At 38.7% G+C, this 15,715-nt stretch overlaps 1 protein-coding gene across 4 annotated transcripts in view; it reads right to left on the reverse strand.

The window, feature by feature from the left end:
* Positions 1–14,460: 14,460 nt before the first annotated feature.
* Positions 14,461–15,715, reverse strand: part of smoc2 (SPARC related modular calcium binding 2) — a 54,124-nt gene continuing 52,869 nt past the window's right edge. For all 4 annotated transcript variants that reach the window (XM_067422479.1, XM_067422481.1, XM_067422480.1 and 1 more), the window contains exons 12-13: positions 15,175–15,212; positions 14,461–15,011 (exon numbers count right to left, since the gene is read on the reverse strand). In XM_067422479.1, the coding sequence (XP_067278580.1) occupies positions 14,988–15,011; positions 15,175–15,212 (62 nt within the window). In that variant the 3' untranslated portion in view covers positions 14,461–14,987. The remainder of the gene's footprint in view (positions 15,012–15,174; positions 15,213–15,715) is intronic.

Raw genomic sequence — 15,715 nt, forward strand, 5'->3', positions numbered from 1 at the left:
AATCAGGTTCGGGGTGAATCAAAATATTACAAAATTGTATTTGAAGCAAAACAGTATTTTTTTGAAAAGTAAAAAGGCTTTAAAGAGTGAGGAAAAACAACAATTAGCATCATGAGTAATGTAGTTTTTAACACAAATTCAACAAAATATGTTAAAATATTCCAGGCTGACGGCTTCAACAGAAGCATATAGCATCGATTAACAACCTATGAGTTTTATCGTTTTATCGCTAAGTTATAGTTAGAAATCCTATATATGGAGAAAATGTATGCTTTTTTTCTTGTGGGAACCCAACTGTTGCACTCTATATATACAAAAAAATATGCAAATATTTTTAAGTTAAAATTATTCAAAAGAGAAAAGTTTATACTAAAATGATCAAAGTTCGAATGGAGTTGTGTATAATGGCACATATGTAAGTGTAATAAATAATTGGCAATTCCAAATTAAGACATAAAAGAGCAGTTTGGTAAAGCTGAATGTTGCCACATATTTGCTGAAATAAATCCACCAAAAATCACTCTGGAATCTTTCTTATTTTGGCCCAGACTGAGATCTCCAGAGTCTCTTCCAGAGTCTGATATTAAAATACCACAGAGGAAAAAGACAACCTGTGAAAAAGACTGTCGAAGCAAACATGAGTTTGTCATGTATATTCAAACTTCTCTTTTTTCCAGTGACATATCCAGCAGAGTGAGGAGGATGCCAAGAGCAAAATCTACCCGGACATCAGAATTTCTCTGAGAGATAAAGAGCTTTTTGTGTGAGTAATATTTTAAGGATGAGGGGAAAGACGGGACTTTGACAGAGCAAGAGAGATAGAGAAACACTGAAACACTGTGAACCACAGTCTTTAGCAAGTTAAAATAGAGACATACTGCAAAGAGATCCTTTTGCAAATCTGCCCAAACCCAGTATTAACTCTTTTCTAGTTAATGGACGGGGCCCCTAAAGTGACATAATGGTGGATGAAACACAAAATATATTCACGAGAGAACGCAAAAGCATTGACTTGTTTTTTTTTCCTCCCATCTCTTTTTATTTCTAGCACCATGTTCCTTTTCCGTACAATGGTGATTTCTTTTTGACAATTTATTTTACTCAAAGATTGCGCAAAGTCACTCCAAAGGAAGTTATTCTCTATATCAAACACGTTTGTAGTGTTGCCCCCCCGGAACGAACACGTCACAATATTTCTAATTTAAAGAGCTCCCGCACAAAGCAAATACAATAATGGGTAGGAGGAGTTAGTAGTGTGTTGAAACTCGTAATTATGTAAAGGGGCATGACATTTCTTTAAAAAGTTTAGAAGCAGTTGACCGATCACAGCACACTGATCCAGCTGACCAATCAGAGCACATTGTGCTATTCAGAAAGAGGGACTTCATAGAGACAAGAACTAATCTGGGGTGCGTTTCCCAGAAGCATCGTTAGCCAACTATCATCGCAAGTTCATAGTTATAGTTAACATTGTAAAACGAGTCGCTGTTTCCCGAAACCATCGTTCAACCAACGAACATTCGCAAACTTGTGTGGTTGCAACAACAGCGACAGGCTTTCGACCTGTGGTTAGAAGCTTGGTTTCTTGTTTGCATGACGTGAACTTAATAAATCCTTATCTTAAAATAAGCAAGCTGACATTCAGTCCAATCTATATCTTTTATTTTGAAAACATACAAATGTCCTCTAGAGGTTACACTTTATTTCGATAGTCCACTTTAAACATAAGTAACTTTGCAACTACATGTCAACTAACTGTCATTAGAGTATTAGTAGACTGTCAGTAGACTGGTAGGATATGGTTAGACTGGTATGGTTAGACTGGTAGGATATGGTTAGACTGGTAGGTTACTGGTAGGCGTTAGGGTTCGGGTTAGTAGAATAAGTTTAATTGTAGTTGGCAAATTACCTACATGCAGTAGAATGTCAGTTGGGGGACCAACAAAATTAAGTTTTAGTAAATATTAATCAGACAGTCTACTAATACTCTAATGACAGTTAGTTGACCTGTAGTTGCAAAGTTACTTAGTAGAATGTCTAATGTGGACTATCAAAATAAAGTGTTACCATCATTTACTTCTTTTAGTTTGTCTGGAGATATAAAGCACCTTTTTTGAAGAGTGCGCATGTGCGTACGTGCTCTATTACGTGATTGAATCTGGAAATAAAGGAAAATAACTGAGAAAAATAAGAATTAGTCCCCAGGTGCCATGTCCATAATTTATAGCAATAAATCTAGCATGAATTCGGTCTCAAATTAATTCATTAAAAGCTGTTATTACTTCACCACCTGCGTGACATCATCAACCAACGTGGTTGAACGACAGTCGTGACTAGCTAGTTGATTTCTTTAAAGCTACACTGTGTGATATTTTCCCCCATCTAGCAGTGAAAAGGTATATGACAATCCAGTGAATATTAGTTTCTGTTCCTCTCCTACGGTGGCCGATTTAGTCCAAGATTAACATGGGTTCCAGTTCGACCTCCTCGATGAGTGCCATTGAGTGTTAAAATTTGAAAAACGATTGAATTTTTTTGCTTCCCTCTTTGGCTAATGTACTTTCAAGATGGAGGGGCAATATGGCGACCAGCATTCGAACCCCTCACCCGTATGTATTTTCAATGGCATATTATAAACTTACGAGAATACTTTATTACTTGATAGAAGTAAATATACATTAATGAGCACATATATTTTTGAAGTGTTTTCAGCTAAGAATAAACTAAAAAAGTTACACAGTGTAGCTTTAACGATGGATTGTAGTATGGTGGTTAATTCGTGATTTACATCATTGTAGGGAAACGCACCCCAGTGTGTTACTGACATACTGGATATAGAGTTGCCGCAACCATGTACAATATGTGAAAATAATGTGTTTTGTGAATGTGAAAACCTATTCTAGTAGAGGCCAAAAACAAACTTTATAACAGAGCATAATAGGTCTCTACTTTTTTCCCTACTTGTTTTTAAGCCCAATATCTACTTTTGGTCTTATGTAAAAGTGAAGCTTGGAAATTTTGCACACAAAAAAGCTCCCTTTGTGTTTCGCAAAAAAGCAAGTCGTACAGGTTTATAACTTTATGAGAGTGAGTTGTTTGATGATAGAACTTACATTTTTGGGTGAACACTTTGCCATGATTTCTTTTAGGTCCTCCTCAGACATAGAATGAACAATATTTGCTTTCATTTGGAAATTTTTGTGAGGATTAAAACCTTTAGAATTTTTTTTTTCTTTTCTTTTTTCTGGGAGGGGTGAAGGGGGCTCCCTTAATCTGGTTCACACAGTCTTTACCTTTGGTGTATGGCCCCGCCTGGTATGTTTGAGCCAGGTCTGATTGAAGAGGGCAGTGGTCAATGGATAGATGGATGGATGGAAGGGTAGATGGATGGAGGGCAAAAAGGAGGAGAGGACAGAGAAATGGCCAGAGGGGAGGTGTAAAGGGGTGCGTGTGGGGCGTCCCAGGCCGAAGCTTTGAGGATTAACGGGGTGACTTCTCTTCTGGAATGTTCAGTCATCAGCCAAGATGATTCTCCCACTCTGTCAGACAGGTGCACGACAGACACAAAAATTGATAAGAGTGAAAGAAAAATATTCAAAAGGGGAAAATAAACACTTATCTTTCAATATCTCTCAACCATTTCAAATCATACAGAGCTGTTTTGACTGAGCTGGTCAGAGCCTTCAAACACAGAGCGAAACATTCATTTTGTTTATCGATGAAAGCGGAGAGATTAAATCTTCAATATTAAATATTAAATCTCTCGCAGTAAATCTGTTTTCCCTCAAATATACAATGCTTGAATGAAAATTAGTTCAGTATAATCTAACTGGTGGTTTGAGAAGGTACCTACTGTAAGTATAGTGTTCTGTTAGTAATTATCTAACAAATCATCTGGTTGTCATCATTTGGCAAAAATACAGTGGCAGAAACTAGAAAGCTATGTTTATTCAAATTTTATGACTCTTAATAGCAAGCTATACGATTCGAAAAAGTGGTATATATACTCAATGTGCATTCTTGCATTACACTGCAGTGCTAACAAACGTTAGTACTCAAGGGGGCGATACATTTCAAATGTTTAGTTAGGTAGCTAAATTTAAACATTAACTGACAGTAACTAACCCACATTATTACAGTATATGTTAATGTTAATGCATGAAATAGAGATTATTGTGACAATCACACAATGCCATCAGCCATTCAACATTGTCATGAATTCATTTTCATGCAGCTTCAGAGTTGTTAATCACATGGGATTATCACAGCTCAGGTGACTGACATAAAATGGGTCCATGAGCAAAATGCTACTTCAAACTGCTACTCCTGGAAGTTCCTGCACTGAGTAACTGCCATAGAAACGAATGGGGATGCTAATGGCCTGCTTTTTTTAGATATTCCATAGACCCCAATAACAACATAATAATCGGCATCTGTCCTACTTTATAAATCATCTCGAGTGAACTCTATATGATCTGTAATGTCTTAATACAATGTAAAGAACACAGTTATTATGGTAACAAAAACAGAGGAAAGGACATTTCTCTGCCCATAATTTAAGGTTGGGAATGTCATGGCTTGTCTGTGCTTGAGCTAAATTTCAAGCATTGCATTGCAAACAAATAGGAGATAAATTAAGTCACAGTGAGTCGTGACCCTGCAGGTAGACGTTTTCACAGATGTCTTAGTATTTAGGCTAATGAAAGAGATATAGGTATCTCAAGTTATTTTTCCATAATTCCATTTAAAGCTCATAAAACAGCTATGGATTGGTTTCTCTTTTAATCTCAATGTCCTCATTGGGGAAGATAACAGATAGTTTGGGGGAGTGTTTTCTTCATAAGAAACCTGTGAAATGGGACTCTTTGTTTTTGGGACTCTTGTGTGAATAGTCTCGTTATCCTGCCGTTTGAAGGAAAAGGAGGGGTTAGTGTGAATTTAAACCCATTTCTGTTGGGCCATCAGATAGTATTGATGGTTTAATTATACTCTCTGTAAACACCATGAGCAGATTTGATATCAGATTAAAAATGGCCTCAGGCTCTCCAGCACAAATGACCTCCGGTTGAAGTGGGAGCAGATCCATCTCAAAATCCATCAACACTTTCTTTAGTCCAAAGGTTCTAATCAGTCGCAGTGTGACATATCTTGATCGGACCGAATAGTTTTCCCTCTGACCCCCAAGGGTCGGCTTTTCCTTATCAACTTTAATGTCCACATGCACCGCTGGAGGAGTCTGAGGCCTCGGGTTATGTGCAGTTTATCTTGGTTGACACTCTTTTGTTTTTATTTAAATCATTTCTTTAATGCATCAGTTTTATCTGAATAAAACCTCCTATGTTTATAAGAGCTCTTTTTTTCTTACATCAAAAGGAGGAGATGGTTTCATGAAGCTTTGCTTGGGTGATACAGAACAGGAATGGCTCTCAGCATGAAGCTCGACCAAAATCTCTTCACACAGCTGCAGTAAACTACAGGTAGGAGTGTTTTACCGCCAAGCGCTCTGGATCAGTTAATGTGCCTCAGGACCACCAAGAAAGACTTTGTTCTTCGTCTGGGAACACAACAGACAGAAACTCTCCCTCTTTTAATTAGAGCACCTCCACACTTTATCAACTGAGATGCTGCTACTAGAGTTACTGTTGTCTATAAACAGTGCTCCTTCAGTCAGTGTGAAAAAACGAGTCAACAAAGCCTTCGCGATTCATATTTCAAAGGTCTTGGTTTGAGAGGTGTTTCTTTATCAGAACAATGCCATTTCTGTTTCAGTTTTCATATTATTTTTCATATTGATATTAAAGTGAGCCAAAATCTATATCTATGGAGCAGAATATAATAGAGACAGTGGACTATTTTGACTTGGGCCAGCTAAATAACTAGCATTCCTGTAGCTCATTCAGAGCATGGCATTAGCAATACCAAGGTCATGGGTTGATTTGCAAGCGGAAACCTTCCGATCAATCCCAATCCCAGACCCCGCATGTTAAACTTTACAGCAGAAAAAAAAAATGTTTACAGCTTGGTACAAAAAGTGTTTTTGGTCTATACAGCTAATCTTACCCTTCAAGACAACTGAGGGAAGTTGATTTTTTATAACCTACAGCTACGGGTGATGTCACGGACACTACGTCCATAGTTTTAGAGTCTGTGATGATTTTCTTTAATTCACGGTGTGCCATTCTCACCTCTCATGCTAATTCTGAAGAACTAATGATGAGTATCAATATTTTACACCTTTAGGGTTAAAGATTAGAACACAAAAGTGCATGGTCTAAAGCTCGTGGTCCAGGTACACTTAAGGTGTGTCCGAATCCGCCGAATCTAAATGGTTGGTGCGTAAGACGCAAGTCTCTTAAAGGGTTACTTCAGCGATTAGCATATGGCTTTGTATCAGTAGAAACCCTGGAGTATATTCAAATGATCGTGCTTTCCCCCCTCATATCCCCCTGAGACAAGAGATTTATGCATTTTATTTCTGGAAAAAGTCCTCCTATGATGCAAATTGACGATATTTGCATCATAGGAGGAATGTTTGGCCAAAGGCTAAAGACTACAGCCAGCAGAGGGAGCTATTTCCGCATGTTTTGAACCCGCGCATGGGGGATGGAGATCACACTCAGAGCTCAGCTCGCAGCTACAGGCCCTCATTTAAACGGAGCTATGGTGAGCAATGTAAGTCTTTTAACTTCTCAAATTAATTTCTATGAAAGTTAAGCTTGCAAAGGCATGAATGAAATGCGCCAGACTGAACTCGTGTTGTGAATGCATTTTATTTCTGCATTGAATGTATGAATTCTGGTGAATGTATGCCGCAAGTGTAATCACGATTACCTCAGCTCTCATCACGAGAGCTCATCAGCTCATTTATCTCACTCCTGCAGTTAGTGCTGGGATACTCGCGCGGTGACTCACTCATTATATTAAACAGACACGTTCAGTATTTAATTGTAGTGTCTGTTCTCAAACTCAGTCATCAAGTTGGTGGCTTTGGTAATGGCCTCACAGGGCAGCGAAGCATTCTGGGAATTGTAGTCTTTCATCCCCATGAGACAAAAATACATTTTCTGTCTTTTCTCAGTCTAGAAGGCACCAAATTCAAAAATAATTTCACTTTTTGTATTACATTGAAGACCCCGTTTAAATACAGATTCATCTTCCCAGAGCTGAAGTACACCTTTAATAAGTCATGGGTGTGTTTTGGGCATAACATGCAAAAGAACAATCAACTCCCATTCCCTTTAAAAGACAGTTGTACCATGGGAGATTTGCTATTTAAAATGTGTAATTTGCGACTGGAAAGAGTTCTTCTCCATAGGCACCCACCTATAGGGACATATTACTAACATGCCCTATAAATACAGTAACACAACAAATACTGCACTATTGACTTGAGCAGGTTTTTGTTGGTCAATGGCGCAGCTGTTTTCAGTTCCTCAAAATAACAACGCGCCAACAATGCCCCTGAAAACACCTCGTTTTCAGACCAGCGCTAGATGTTAAAAAAATTATATTTGCGTATAATTTTGCGAGAAACTAGCAAAAAACACCTGAGTCGCATCTGGCATTGCATTGCACGAGGTATGATAGGGCCCTAAGTTACCAAACTTTGTTGCGCTCTTAAAAAGGTTTTTGAAAGTGATGCCATTAAACACGGGTGGGCACTTCCAGTCCTGGAGGGCCACTGTCCTGCAGAGTTTAGCTCCAACCCTTATCAAAAACTATAAATGTCATATAATATCAAAGGTTCTTCATTGAATCATAGATGCCTGTAACTGTCTTTAAATTCCGTAATAAGAGGTGTGATATAACTTTTCTACACCATCAAGCTCTCTTTTGACTTGAGCGTTTTCTTTACCCTATTCTCTCTGATTTACAATGTCCCGACTTATAGAAAACCGTTGCACTGTCCTCTCTCAACCCTCCCTCTCTTTCTCTTCCATTCCTTCATTCTCATGCTCCTCTGATCTTGCTCTCCTTCTGGTGTTAAATAAGGTGAGCTGTAGAATTATTAGATCTGCAAAATGCAGCAAAGCCACAAATCATACGGCATTAGCGTGAGAACAGACAGCAGCTGCCCCAGTAATCTGCCCCCTCTCACTCTCAAAGGGCCTGTCTGTGATGCAGTGTGTGTGTGTGTGTGTGTGTGACTATCGGACTTATGTATATGACTGCGTTATGTTTATACTATTATAATTAATTTCATAAAGACTAAATCACACAGATCTCATTCAGAAAATTGTTTAATGCAGCAGATTTTGCCACAACCTTTGAAAGCGGCCATGCTCACACACAACAAAACACTCATCCTTCATCTCCACATCAGCCACTCCTATCAAAGTCTTAGCGTGGCTTGAAGTTGGTGAGAGTGAAAAAAAAAAGATTTAAATGAAAAAGAAGAATGTGGAAAGTGTGGGAATGAGGAACAGCAGGGCAGACACAAAGGCCTGCCGTGTGTGTCGGGAGAACTGACCCGATCCAAGACACACAAAAGAAGCACTGCCGAGAGAGATGGACAAGAGCTGGGCATTAGGGGGGGTACTCTGTATAGAACCCTAGAGTTCTGGACTCCATTTTAACCACTTTTTGCCAAAAAGTTTTTATATAAGCAGAAATGTCTTAAATGATTACATAATACTTTTTGGATCTATTTATAAAGTCTATTTGCAAAGTGTTTAAGGGGGGGGGGGGGGGGGGTGAAATGCTGTTTCATGCATACTGAGCCTTTTACACTGTTAAAGACTTGGATTCCCATCCTAAACATAGATAAAGTTTCAAAAACTAATGTTGGACGTTTGATGGAGTATTTCTGTGTTAAAAATACTCCTTCCGGTTTCTCACAAGTTTTGGAGAGTTTTTTTCGAGTATGGCTCGGCTTGACGTCGACAGAGCGGAAGGTCCTTGTATAGGCCGTACGGGCTCTTCTCCCGGTAGAGTGCGTGCGCGTGACTAGAGCGAGAGAGGAAATGCACGCCCATAAACACTCTCTCAAGCTGCAGATCCAGTCGTACGTGAACACTTATGTTGGTTATAGTCCGAGCCGCGCTCCACTTCATTCCTCCTCTTTGACATTAAGCGACTTCAACGCTTCAGCACAGCATTCCGGGAAGGCAGCGCTGCATTTGAACTGATTTGAACGCAGAAATGACGAGAAGCTTCACAACATCGCTTCAGTTGCATCGCAAAGTAGATCTCCACACTCCAAGAAGTGTGTTTTTGACGGAGCGGTCCCAGCGATAAAAGTTCGGTCCTGCTTTAGAAGCAGTCGGTGAGTAAAACTGCTTCAAATGTCTGAGCTGTTGGCTATCGTCACGTGAGTAAACATCAGTAAACGACACGATCGCGTGCTTCGTCATTCAAATGCACTAACGGACTCCATTGTTGTTCTGTATAACGTTACACTAGTCTGACGTGCAAAACCGTTTTGCTTGCTACTGCTAAGGTTTAGTCGCATACAATAGTCCATAAACCGAATCATGTCCTCATAAACTGCGAGTAAAGACACACAAATGTTGACAGGCCACTAAATACAGTACATACCACAGAGACGGACGTCCTGCTGCTGCTGGTTTTCCTGTTCAATTTATTTCAGCCTCCGAATCTGATTCTAGATAATATAAGCTGAGATCGATAGCGATGGGCTTCTCCACGCTTGAGGACGTCACCGTTTTGCGCATTCGTTATTCTTTAGCTCCGCCCACACGATACGCCTCCAGGCGCTCGTTTTTTTCCGGAAAGACTTGGTACAGCCCATATTTCTTTTATAAATATAATAAAACTAAAGACTTTTCGGAGATATGAAGGATGCAATACTACTCTATAGGTACTCAAGATTGACATGAGATTGACTGAAACTGAGTGTTTCACCCCCCCTTTAATTAATAAAAAGTAATTCAAATTTAAAAATGAATTCCTATAAATTGAATTTACTAATACTAAATCCATAAAGTGATCCCATGATGGGAATGCGACCCCATATGTGAAGCCCCTGCCCTGAGAAAACCCTTTATTATAGGTGGGGTGATTCTGCTGCAGTTGTTACAAACAAAATGAGAGAATTGGAGATTTGAGTTCAGTTTCTTCAGGATTCTTTGATAAATAGAAAGTTCAAAAGAAGAGTATTTATTTGAAATTTAGTGACCGAAAACGTTGGAATATAAAAAATAATTATTGTCTCCAATTGAAAATGTTCTACACTGTAAAAAATGTTCAATAAGTTATGACAACGTGTGTTTTTACATTGTTTTAACTCATGAAAATAAGTTAAGAAATGTTAAGAATCTTTTTATAAGTCTCTTTTTTATAAGTCATACAAGATACAACTTATTTTTTTAAGTCAGTTTAACATAATCTAAGTTGAAATAACTTAAACATCCAAGTCGATTGTACTTAAAAATGTCAGGCTGGGACTTTTTTTTTTTTACAGTGTAGAGACTGATCACATCTAAATTTTTCAGTTGGCCAAATTGTGAATTGATGCAATTTAATTCACAGAAATTCAATTCAATTGCCAAAATAAAAAGCAGTTCATATTATTATTACGCCCCCAATGCCAGAGCTCAAAATCTCTTTCGTTCTTTTATCATTTTCTAAAAAAGTGCCTACCTATCTATAGATAGATAGATAGATAGATAGATAGATAGATAGATAGATAGATAGATAGATAGATAGATAGATAGATAGATAGATAGATAGATAGATAGATAGATAGATAGATAGATAGATAGATTTACACCACTATTACACCACTATTTATTGATTGTTATTGACTTTATTGAAACCATTGTTCAGACGTGGTTTGCAACCCACCATAGAATGACCCAGGAAGAAGACAGAGAGAAAGGAGTGTGTGACACACCTGACAGCAACCTGATCTGTGTTGGAGAGAGTCATGCCAAAGACTCTGAGGGATGCTGGTTATGTTGACAGAGACACTACAACATTTGTCCGTTATGTCACAACAAATGGCCGGCCTTAAAAAAAGCCACAGGTGTGCTTGGAGGGGTTACCTGACCTCAAACCTGTTCACACACACAGAGTACCTTCATCTCAGATACTGACACACTGAACTGCTGCGTCAGACAGACATATGCTTATTGAAAGGATGGATGGATGGATCTATCTAGATCTTCTCCTTATAAAGTCTTTGTTCTAACAGAAAAGCACATTTATTATGCCAGCTGTAAATTGTTTTATGGTTTTTAGTTTGTTGTTGGAAGATTGACTGTATTGACTGCAGGATGTGAATGTAGAGTCTAGCACAGGAGCTGCATTAATGAGAAACACATTGTCAACACAACACACACACACACACACACACACACACACACACACACACACACACACACACACACACACACACACACACGGCTGAGATCTTACTGGCTAAATAAATACATAAAAGCAGCTTCACAAAAAATACACGTTCAGTTAGTCCTGGAGTATTGTCATACTTGACATACTTGATTCTGTTCATTGCTTTGGAGCATTGTGTAATATTTTGGGCCCTATCTTGCACCCAGCGCAATTGACTTTGTACACCGACGCATGTGTCATTCCTATTTTGCACCCGCGCAAAGAGCGCTTTTCCCTCCACAGAAGCACGTCGCTAAACTAGTCAATGAACTTGCGCTCCCTGGGCGGTTCAGCTCAAAAAAGGACAATCCCTGGTGCTATTTTGCATTTCCATTAAACAATTGCGCCACTGACCAGAAAAAACCTAGTCTAAAGTCAGTAGCGCGCATACACTTTACTCATGTAATCTACACAGATGCAACAGTTATTTTTGCAAATCATTAATTGTTACACTAAAAAAATATTAACACGAGATGACGGAAATCATTGTGGTGTGCCACGAAGATGTGAAAAAATAGACCTGTTTGTCCAATAGTGGCGAGACATATATGTATATAAGGACATCTGTCTTTCACTGCTCTTACAAGAACATCAGTCTCCTTGACTGTGAACCGCTCCTGACGTGCGCCTGGTAAATACGCCATAATAATAGCAATGGAACTTGCGTAGCTGCTTTTAAAGGGAATGTTGGGTGACGCTCTGATTGGTTTATTCACGTTACGCCCAAACCGCACCTATGAATAATGAAGCTACTTCAGACCAACCCATTTTAGATTTGTGCCGGGCACAAGAGCCATTTATCCCGCCGGGAAAATAGCAACAGCGCCGAGACCCGCCCGCAAAGTTACTTGCGCTTCGCGCTTTAACACTTGCGTTTCAGATCGTTAAAATAGGGCCCATAGGGATTTCATAATGTTTGCTTTGTGGCAGGGTGCATTATCCTGCTGAAAGAGGCCACAGCCACCATGTAATACCGTTTCCATGAAAGGGTGTACATGGTCTGCAACAATGCTTAGGTATGTGGTACAGAGGTGGACAGTAAGTACATTTACTTGAGTACTGTACTTAAGTACACTTTTTGAGTATCTGTACTTTACTTGAGTATTATATTTTCTGGAAACTTCTGACTTTAACTTCACTACATCTGAAAGACAGATATCGTACTTTTTACTCCTACATTTCTATCAAAGTCGAAAGTCAGTTCGGTAGAAGCTTTGAAAGTCAGTGGATTATTTTTTTTTCTTTAAAAGGTGTTTGGGTTTTTTGCAGAAAGCCTTTCAGGAATCACTCTTGTGTGTCACGTGAAGTTCAATGATTTCACAGCATTTTTTGAACACTGATAATTTTAAAGCAAAATAGAAGAAGACGGATGTCAAAATGTTCATTTTGGTGAGTAATCACATAAACAAAGTTGATTATGTCTTAAGTGAAGGTAAACAGTTGAATATCAGATGTGTATCAGTGTATTGGATCCGTACATTCGTTCTTAAAGTGACAGCAGCTTTGTAAAGAGCTTTGTAACTTTTATACAAGTTTAAATTAGTTTAAGGTAGCCATATGCTAGTATGTCAAATGGAACATCATTGACTAGCTTAAACCATGATGGCATAGTTTACATTCATACAACAACAATAAAATAATGCGCTGACATATTTTTTTTTTTTACTTTTGATACTTAAGTACTTTTGAAAACCAATACTTCTGTACTTTTACTTAAGTAAAAATCGTTTTTTACAACTTTCACTTGTAATAGAGTAATATTTGACCAGTAGTACTGTTACTTTTACTCAAGTAATGAAGTTGTGTACTTTGTCTACCCCTGATGTGGTACGTGTCAAAGTAACATCCACATGGATGACAGAACCTAAGGTTTCTCAGCAGAACATTGCCCAAAGCTGCCTGCCTTCTTCCCATAGTGCATCCCGGTGCCATGTGTTCCCCAGGTAAGCAACACACACGCACCCGGTCATCTTTGTGATGTAAAAGAAAATGTGATTTGTCAGACAAGGCCGCCTTCTTCCATTGCTCCGTGGTCCATTTCTGATGCTCACGTGCTTACTGTTGGCACTTTCGGCGGTGGACAGGGGTCAGCATGGGCACCCTGACTGGTCTGCGGCTGTGCAGCCCCATACGCAACAAGGTGTGATGCACTTTGTATTCTGATACCTTTCTGTCAGAACCAGCATTAACTTCTTGAGCAATTTGAGCTTGGCCTTGGCCGCCCATGACCCTGTCGCCGGTTCACCACTGATCCTTCCTTGGGTCACTTTTAATAGATACTGACCACTGCAGACCGAGAACACCCCATAAGAGCTGCAGTTTTGGAGATGCTCTGGTCAGATTGTCTATCCATCACAATTTGGCCCTTGTCAAAATCGCTCAAATCCTTACGCTTCCCCATTTTTCCTGCTTCTAACACTTCAACTTTGAGGACAAAATGTTCACTTGCTGCCTAATACATCCCGCCCACTAACAGGTTCCGTGATGAAGAGATAATCTGTGTTATTTACTTCACCTGTCATTATGTTATGCCTGATATGTAACATTTATTTATTCCGATTTCCATGATATTTTTCCCAACTACCATCTACAATTAATAAATGAATCCATTTATTTATTTGTTTTATTATATATAATGTTGGAGAGAATATATTTTTTATCAGTCTTTATGCTCAGTCTCTTAAACCATCTTTTGCAGCAGTGGGAAGCATTGGATATAATGGAGGCGGTTTGGGGTAGTGGCTTGAATTCCTGAATTTGGCATCTTTGAAGTGTCAATAACTGATCCCTTTCTTTATGTCCCCTGCAGTGTTAAAACCAGAGAGTGCGCCTTCTAATCTCACAGATCCAGCACCAGATCTGCTTATCATAAATTACACCCGGGGGTAAAGGAATGAGGTCAGCCCGAGGTTACTGATGGAAGTACACAGCTCTAGCCGAAGATAATGTTGGAAAAACAGAATAATAGGGCATTTACATGTAAATCTCAATTTAGTTGTAAGATGTCATTTAAGATATCAGCTTATAATGAAAGTGTGTTTTTTTTTTTCACAGCTCATGCATGGAGATTTAAGGATTGTGGAGAAATACACGAACAAGAATACAAAATATTATAAAAGACTTCTTTATTTCTAATCATCATGAAGCACTTTCAACAGAATTATCTGTCTTCTATTCCATGTGTGGTACAGGACTATGATCTGTAATAATTCCAAGCTCAGGCAGTAGTTGGGATTTGGTATAAAAACATCTAAAAAAAAAACCAAATCGGTTTAGATGCATTACAAAACTATCCAGAAATTAGTCAAAGAAAAGACAAACAAAATACGTAACAAAAAAGATGGCCTTGACAAATGCAACATGTAATACTAGTACAACTTAGAAAAGTATACTTATTTTAGATTCACAAAGGACACATACATTGTATGTGTTAAATTATTATTACTCTTTTTGTTGTTTTTGTAAGGACATAAAAATGCTAACTAAATCATTCACATATTCAGCAGTCTGTTTAAATACCTTATTTTTTTTCTACAAAGTGAATTTACATTGTTTTAAAGTACAAAGTGCAAAGACTATGGTTTCCGTTGTCATTTTGGTGGGGGGCGGGAGCAGGAGCAATCGCGACGTCCACTTTAGCCTTGTTTCTTTGACAGGTTCTGCAAATACAGGCAAATGTGAAAATTCAGAGTCAGAGAACGAGGAAAATGCTATTTTAAATGCAATTGTCCATTTGTATACTGGTAATTGGGGGGGGGGGGGGGGGGCAGAGAAGGCTGGAATGCATGTTGTGAATGTTAACAGCCACCTACATTAACTCACCAGTTTACTAGATGTTGTGCCTTCACCTGTTTTTGCCCCTGAGGAAAAAGCAATGAGAAGCATTTTACAAGCCTGTTACATGACAGCAATACGGGTTGTTTCTGAGAAAGTTATTTAACAAATGCAAACACTCATGGTCAATTAAAACGACCACACAGTCTTCGAACAATCTCTTAGAGCTCATGGGCACTGTCAGTATCTCCTTAAAAGACTGACTCAAGCTCAGTCTTTTAAGATTGAACATTGGTCTGGAGAGTCTGTTCTGTATTTGCTACTGCACAAGTGGCGTGATCAACAGGCATAGTTCAAATGACTCTGTACACAATTGGATAGTTTTTCAACCAATCAGACCAATGATCCATCGCTTCTCTATCCGTCATTGTGTTAAACTGCCAATAGTGTGCTGGATGGATAAGCCGGTTTTTTAATTGGTCCTCACAAATTTGTAACAGAAGCAGGATAGAAATATGTACAGATTCAAAAAATAGATGCCTGCATCAGGGAAATTGTAGGATTTTCTTTTAAAGAAATTAATAATTTT

This window comes from Pseudorasbora parva, chromosome 17 (genome assembly GCF_024679245.1).
Source record: "Pseudorasbora parva isolate DD20220531a chromosome 17, ASM2467924v1, whole genome shotgun sequence".
Classification (NCBI taxonomy): domain Eukaryota; kingdom Metazoa; phylum Chordata; class Actinopteri; order Cypriniformes; family Gobionidae; genus Pseudorasbora; species Pseudorasbora parva.